Here is an 8,462-nt window from a genome sequence, read left to right on the forward strand (position 1 = left end):
TTAACCAGAATTGCAGATTTTTAATCCAGTTTTTACATTTCCATTTTCTACCACGGTGTTTATAATTAAAATCATTGAAGCATTACTTTCTGATATTTGATGGGGATCACTTTAAGATGTTTTAGGGTATTTTGAAGGAATACTTGTTATCCTCACTGAATATGGGTATATTTCTATTATCAGGAATAGGTTTACATTCTATGGATCTCTGAGTCAATTTCTAGGCTTTGGAGTGGGAGACACCACAGCAGATCAGGAGGTTGGAGCTGGATGGGCCACTGAGGGTTTCCTCCAGGAGTAGGGCCTATGGTGTGATGGTATGGATAGTCAGAGATTGGCTTATGTACAGTCACTTTTTTACTTGAAATAGTGCTCTGACTGATAATTTACAGGGATGAAAGTGGGGAAAAACCATACCTTGTACTGACAGGAGATATAGTATGAGAAGCAAGTGAGAATAAAGAAAGAAAATTTGAGGTGAAGCTGAGACAGGGTGTGTGACATTCACTGTGGTCAAGACAGGTTAGCATAGGACAGAGGAAAAGGATAACATTTGGATTCTGTTTCTTAAAGGAAACCTTCAGTCCTAAAACTGAGATCCATAAGAAGAATGCATTAATTTATAGGATCTGTAAGGAAAGAATGTACTTCCATTGTGGTTGGGAATCTATATTAAATACCAGGCTCAGGGGCACTTTTTATTCTGACTCTTCAAACTTTCTTGGATCTTATTCCAACCAGGTGAGATTTTATTTCTCTTATAGTGGATTATAGTTTCAATAATATAACTGAATTTCTGCATCCCTGAACTTAGCCTTTTTTTAGAGAGTCAAGATAGGTATTGCTAAAGATAAGAGATGAAAGTTAATTCCCTTTGTCACTGTAGGGTGCTTTCCCCCCTTGTATCCAGCTTGTCTTAAGGCATCATAAGAAAGGCAAGATGTGTTGGTGGGGAAAAATTACCTTGTTGGACATTAGAAGACTAGAGGCCCGGTGCACGAAATTCGTGCATGTGTGTGTGTGTGTGTGTGGGAGGTGTCCCTCAGCCCAGCCTGCACCCTCTCCAATCTGGGACATCCCTCTCACAATCCAGGACTGCTGGCTCCCAACCGTTCGCCTGCCTCTGCCTGATTGCCTCTCACCGCTTCTGCCTGCCAGTCTGATCACCCCTAATAACTTCTCTGCCAGCCTGGTCAATGCCTAACTGCATCCTGGCCAGCCCGATTGCCCCTAACTGCCCTCCCCTGCAGGCCTGGCCCCCGCCCCAACTTTCCTCCCCTGCTTGCCTGGTCTCCCCCAACTGCCCCCCCCTGCAGACCTGGTCTCCCCCAACCGCCCTCCTCTGCCAGCCCAGTCACCCCTAGCTGCCCTCCCTGTTGGCCAGATTGCTCACAATTGCCCTTCCCTGCAGGCCTGGTCCCTCCCAACTGCCCTCTCCTTCAGGCCTGGTCCCTCCCAACTGCCCTTCCTGCTGACCTGGTCTCCCCCCCAACTGCCCTCCACTGCAGGCCTGGTTCCCCCCCCCCCCCAACTGCCCTCCTCTGTAGGCCTGGTTTCCCCCCCCCCCCCCCATTTGCTTTCCCCTACAGGCCTGGTCCCCTGCAATTTCCCTCCCCTGCAAGCCTGGTCTCCCCCAACTGCCCTCCTCTGCTGGCCCAGTCTCCCCCAACTGCCCTCCTCTGCTGGCCTGATTGCCCACAACTTCCCTCCCCTGCTGGCCTGGTCTCCCCCAACTGCCCTCTTCTGCCGGCCTGGTCACCCCTAACTGCCCACAACTGCCCTCCCCTGCAGGCCATCTTGTGGCAGCCATCTTGTGTCCACATGGGGGCAGCCATATTTGACCATATGGGGGCAACCTTCTTGTGTCTTGGAGTGACGATCAACTTGCATATTACTCTTTTATTAGATAGGATTTGTATTCTTATTGTGATCTGAGACTAACCAATTATCTGTGTTTCATTGGACTTCACATCTCTGGACCTCAGTTTCCTTATCTTTAAAGAGTGTATTAGTTGATAAAATGAAAAGTTCTGAAGGATTTCTAATGTACAGCAATTTCTAATGTACAGCAATTTTCCAGTGAACCCTCAAATTCATTAACATTTTATAAGTTAACAAAAGCACTGCCACAGATTTCATATGGTCACAGGTGATGGTGTTAGCTACCAACCCACTGTCAAACTCTGGCATTGCTGATTCCTAGAAGTAAATTGGATTTATGCTGGAGAAATACTAATGTTAAAGATAGAGATAGACATCCTGGATTTGAATACAGGTTCCTTTGCTTTTTTAACCATTATGACTTTGGGCAAATCATTTATCTTCTCCTAACCACAGTTTTCTTTTCTTCAAAATATAGGTAATTGTGTACCAACCTCAAAGCATTGTTGTGAAGATTAAATGAGATAATGCATGTAAAGTACTTAGTATAATGCCTAGCACATGGCAAACACTCCACAAAAATTAACTACCATTATAGGAACTACATGGTGTGAAAATAAATCTCTTCATGCTATTTAGAGTTATAATAAAAGTTTGCATTTCAAAATGTTTGAACATGTGGAAGAAGTTTGCCTGCTTAGTTCTTTGCCTTTTAATTGCAGCCCATGGGCCCTTTTATGAAAGATCAGGGTCATTTTGCTGATCAACACTTTTTTCCACTCCTTGTTTCTTTAAAAATATGGGTATTAGAGAGTTTGAGTAGTAACAGGCACACTATTGGTTTTTGAACTAGGATAGAAAAGGAACTGATCCTATGCTTGAATCTGCTAATTAACAGAGGACATCAAATACATCAATTTTGACATAAGGCCAAGCTATTTCTGTGTGGTGTGGGACAAAATGAGGCAGATGAAATTGTAAAAGAGAAGTGTTTATAAAATATATTTGAACTACTTTAAGGTTTGTAAGAAACTGAAGTAATAAATGAAATAATGATGATGAATGACTCAAGTTTATCTGATTTTGATAATGAAATCTAATCTTTGACACAGACTTCCAGAAATTTATTATAACATAGCAATAGTCGGTTGTTGGTTCTCCCAAGGGCCATCTTCTCTAGAGAAGAGTTGGCAATTACTAGGTAGACGTGTATTCAACTTTCTTCTCAAGGGTTCTTGTCCCTGGAAGGATTCTCCAGTGCAGTGGGTGATGTCGAAGGGAGACCACTATCCTGGGGCTTGGAACTCTAAGGCTAGCTTCTCAATGAAACATTTGTGGAATCATCTGAAAAAGGTTTCCCTCCCATTAACTTCATTATGTACTTTGTCCATGTGTAACATAGACAGTTTGTCTTACCCTTCACTGCCTCCATGCTTTAGGAATACATTAATATACTAGAGGCCTGGTGCATGAAATTCATGCATGGGTAGGGTCCCTAGGCCTGGCATGCCATCAGGGCCAATTGGGGCCTTTTGGCTGCTGGCCAGAGCCTTCTTTCTGGCTGCTGGTCAGGGCCTCCTTTCCCTGGCTGCTGGCTCCTGGCTGGGGCCTTCCTTCATTCCTCACTTCCCCCTGGTGGTCAGCGCACATAATAGCAAGCGATTGGTCTCCTGTTCGAACTCCTGTGGGGACAATTTGCATTTTAGGCTTTTATAGATAGAGAAGAAAAAAAAAAAAAGAGAGAGAGTTCATGGACATGGATGCCAGTGTGGTAATTGAGGGCATAGAAGGGATAAAAGGTTATGGAAAAATAAAATAAAATAAAATTTAAAATAAAAAACATATAGAGAATAAAGGAATCTGAGGGCTAGCAAAAAGTGACAATTAATAATTGAAAAAATTAATTTTAAGTACTATCTTGAAGTTTACTTGAATGATATGTGTATTCCTCATCAAGTAAGTGGAAATAGATTTTACATTAAACTTATCTGGTTGATTATTTATATTTGACTTAGTGACTATCATTATCACTGGTTTAAGTTCATTTTTTACTTCCTTTCTTTGTTTTTTTTAAAGGTAAAGCATTCCTTCCTGGAGTTTTTATCACTCATACCACATAGATGGAGAATAAAAGGAATGTGACTGAATTCATTTTAACAGGACTTACACAGAACCCCCAAATGCAGAAAGTTGTGTTTCTGTTATTTTTGGTCTTATACATGGTAACACTCTCAGGCAACCTGCTCATTGTGGTTACCATTACCACCAGCCAGGCTCTTAACTCCCCCATGTACTTCTTCCTGACCCACCTTTCCTTGATAGACCTAATCTATTGTTCTTCTTCAGCTCCTAAGATGATTGTGGATTCCCTTCATGAAAAGAAAGTGATCTCTTTTAATGGTTGTATGGCTCAAGTCTATGCAGAACACATTTTTGGTGCTACTGAGATCATCCTGCTGACGGTGATGGCCTATGATCGCTATGTCGCCATTTGCAAACCTCTGCACTATGCCACCATCATGAGCCACAGGCTATGCATTCTCCTGCTGGGATTGGCGTGGGCCGGAGGATTTCTTCATGCAAACATTCAGATCCTCTTCACAGTCTGGCTGCCATTCTGTGGCCCCAATGTCATAGATCATTTCATGTGTGACTTGTACCCTTTGTTGAAACTTGTCTGCATGGACACTCACACCCTGGGTCTCTTTGTTGCTGTCAACAGTGGGTTCATCTGCTTGTTGAACTTCCTCCTTTTGATGGTCTCTTATGTGGTCATCTTGAGCTCCCTAGAGAACTACAGCTTGGAGGGGAGGCGCAAAGCCCTCTCCACATGTCTCTCTCACATCACAGTGGTCGTCTTATTCTTTGTGCCCTGCATATTTGTGTATCTGCGCCCAGTAACCACACTGCCAGTGGATAAAGCTGTTGCTGTCTTTTATACTATGGTGGTTCCTATGTTAAATCCCTTAATCTATACACTCAGAAATGCTGAGGTTAAAAATGCTATGAGGAAGCTCTGGAGGAAAAAAGTGACTTCAGATAAATATTAAATGGAATCATTGAGCATTACAGATAGAAGTAATAGAGGTAATCTAGCCCAAGCCTCTTAGACCTATGGATGAAGTCATCCACCTAAGAAGAGGTTGGATGATACTTGCAGCTAACCACTGAAGCACAGAGCTAAAGCTAGTGCTGGAATCCAGACTTACTGTCTCCCATTCCATACTCTTGTCATCATAAGTTATTGCTTCTTAATCAATAAATATTTATCAATTACCTGGAAATTTGAAATATCTTTAGAAGCTAAAAGGCATAAATCTAGACTATTAGATTGGTGTAAATAATCCTATTACGTAACATTGAGATGTTGGTTCCCATTGGGATTCCAATCTTTTGGAGAAGGTGTAGTTGTTGCTCATTGTGGGAGAAATTCAACAGGTTGCCTTGGGCCAGAACTAGTTATAGATAATAAACTGTGTCCAGCACAGTCCCTGACTCAATAAATGGTAACTACTATGGTTATTCGATCTATCATCATTGCTTAGAAGTTAACAACAGTTAAGGACATGATGTAGGAAATAAGTCAGTTCTGGTTACTGGATTTCTGATATATCTGTTTTGATACCTTCACCTTTCTGTCAGTTTTCACACCTGTAACCCTAACCCTTACCCTAACTCTAACCCTAACCCTAACCCTAACCCTAACCCTAACCCTAACCCTAACCATAACTCTAACCCTAGGGAAAAGTATGGCTTATGAGGGAATACTTATATGACTTTGACTCTATTTATATGACTTAAATTAATAGAACCAATTGGATTTTTTACTGGTAAATATGTCTAGTAATTTTGGAGTAAAATACATGCATCTTTGTATATTTGTGAGTATGCCACATATATGTCCACATCATCGACTGACTCTTAAAACTTAAAAAATATTTTTATTGATTTAAGAGATGAGAGTAGAGGGAGAGAGAGAAACATCAATGATAAGAGAGAATCATTGATTGGCTGCTTCCTTCACACCCCACACCGAGGATCCAGCAACGTAGGCATATACCCTGACGGGGAATAGAACTGTGACCTCCTGGTTCATAGGTCAATGCTCAACCACTGAGCCATGCCAGCCAGGCTGACTCTTAAAACTTGATGCTTAGCCTTAGTCAGGTAACTCACTTGGTTAGCGAATCATCCAGCTACACTAAGATTCAGGGTTTGATCCTCAGTCAGGGCACATACAAGATTCAACCAATGAATGAATGCATGAATAAATGGGACAACAGTTTCTCTCTCTCTTTCTCGTCAATATATAATATTTTTTTAAAAATTATTTATTGATTAAGGTACTACGTAAGTGTCCTTATATAATAATTTTTTAAAAACCTCAATGCATAGTATTTTTCTCTTCTGATTTTATTATACATTGTCTTGTAGAAAATCATAACAAATCAGGAAATTATAAAGAACAAAAAAATAGCATCTATATTGTCATCTATATTAAGTGAATGAAACAGTTGATATAGTTTTGTATTTGTTTTTGTCTTCTGTAAATCTAAGAAAATAAGACACTCCATGGATATATTTATTAATTAAGAGAGAGTATCATTATTGAGGATGAGCATGACTTTCTTTTTAGGGAAGTCACTTGTCACCTGAACTGAATTGATGGAGAAGATGAATAATGTGAGGAATTCATTCCCCTGTGACTGACTCAAAATATGGAGATTGATAAATTTTCATTTGTTGTGTTTTTAATAGTCTACTTGGCCACCTTGGCAGGCAACCTGCTCATTATGATCACCATTAGCACCAGCAGAGCCCTAGGATTCCCCATGTACTTCTTCCTGTCCCACTTATGTTAAGTGAGATGGCCACTGTTCTTCCTCCATGAACCCTAAAATGCTAGCTGACACTCTTAGTGTAAGAAAAATCATCTCTCCTAGAGGGTGTATCACTCAAGTCTTCACTGAGCTTCTTTTTGGTGCTGTTGAGATTATCCTTCTCACTGAGATGGCCTATGACCACAATGTGGCCATTGGCAAACCCCTGCACTACACTGCCATCATGAGCCAACAGGTGTGTAGCTTTCTTATGGCAGTGGCCTGGCTGGTGCCTTGGTCCATGCAAGAATTCAGATTTTCTTCACAGTCCGGCTGCCATTCCGTGGCCCCAGTGTCATAGTTCATTTCATGTGTGATTTGTACCCTTTGTTGAAACTTATCTGCATGCACACTCTTACTCTTGGTCTCTTTGTTGATGCCAACAGTGGGTTCATCTGCTTATTGAACTTGCTCTTTTTGATGGTCTCTTATGTGGTCATCTTGTATTCTCAAAAGAACTACCGTTTGGAGGGGAGGCACAAAGCCCTCTCCACCCGTGCCTCTCACATCACGGTGGTCATCTTATTCTTTGTGCCCTGCATATTAGTGTATCTGTGCCTCATGATCTCCTTTCCCAATGATAAAGCTATGGCTGTGTTTTATACCATGATAACATCTATAATCTACATACTTAATAATGCAGAAGTGAAAAATGCTATGGAGAAGCTTTGTATCCAAAGGTGATTCCAATGGACAAATAATCACAACAGCATCAAATGACTTCATCTTTTCAGTGGCAAAGAGAAAATAATATAATTTTCATGGTTCAAGACAAACTGAACACTACACATAAAAGTATGTTGATGAAAATTTATCATTAAAATATCCCATTAAGATTTATTTATTGTCCATTTGGTTGTCAAACTTTGGTGTACTTTCAGAATCAGTTGAAATTCTTGTTAAAAATGCACACTCCTAGGATACAGCTCTAGAGATTCTAACTCAATATGACTGCTGTTGGATTGGAATATATGCCTTTGTTTTAAACAAATTATCCAGAGGTTTCTAAGCAATAGTGCTATAGATTGTGTGTGCATCTCTAGACTATTAATAAATCACCTTTTTAAGGCATTTTCTTCTTAAGGTCTTTCAGAGCAGATTCTCTGAAAACCAATTCTTTGTAAATCATGCAGTGAAAGCTTAGTACCTTTGCAATTGCAAAATGAAAATATATTTTACCCCTTATTTTTTATCTTTTAAATGGTAATGATAATACCTATATAATAAAATTTTGGGGCCAGTTAAATGAGTTTACATATGTTAAGTGCTTCTGAAAGTTCCTGGCACATAGTGAACTTATAAAAGTATATTTAAAATGAAAAAATTATTGGCTGGTGCTGACCCTACTTCTAATAGGGGCAGATCTTGGCTTATATTTCTTCTTGAACTAGCAAGAGCCTCATTCTGTTTGGATGACGACCTCTAAGTATCTTGCCTTGGTCCCTATTTCCTTAGGTGAAAAAGGTACCTCCTCATATGACCAATACCATGTGAGGTAACTTTTCCCTTGCACTTCAGGCAAGGACGTTTATGTCTTTTGGGTTAATTCAGCCTCTGTTAGCAGCAGAGCTCTGGGTATGGAGTTCACACAACTAGTATTGACTTTTGTCTCATTACTTCATGTAACATCATGAGTATTTCACAAGCTCTCAAGATCTGATTTTAATCTGGGTTCATGTATATGATGAATTGGTAGTACAT

At 40.4% G+C, this 8,462-nt stretch overlaps 1 protein-coding gene across 1 annotated transcript; it reads left to right on the top strand.

Moving 5' to 3' along the window:
- Positions 1–4,001: 4,001 nt before the first annotated feature.
- Positions 4,002–4,931, top strand: LOC307109249 (olfactory receptor 4C12; the record flags this gene model as incomplete). Its single annotated transcript, XM_079787965.1, has 1 exon — positions 4,002–4,931. The coding sequence occupies one exon, from the start codon at positions 4,002–4,004 to the stop codon at positions 4,929–4,931; it is 930 nt and encodes a 309-aa protein (XP_079644091.1).
- Between the last annotated feature and the right edge of the window lie 3,531 nt (positions 4,932–8,462).

The sequence above is a fragment of the Cnephaeus nilssonii genome (genome assembly GCF_951640355.1).
Source record: "Cnephaeus nilssonii genome assembly, chromosome: 13".
NCBI lineage: Eukaryota > Metazoa > Chordata > Mammalia > Chiroptera > Vespertilionidae > Cnephaeus > Cnephaeus nilssonii.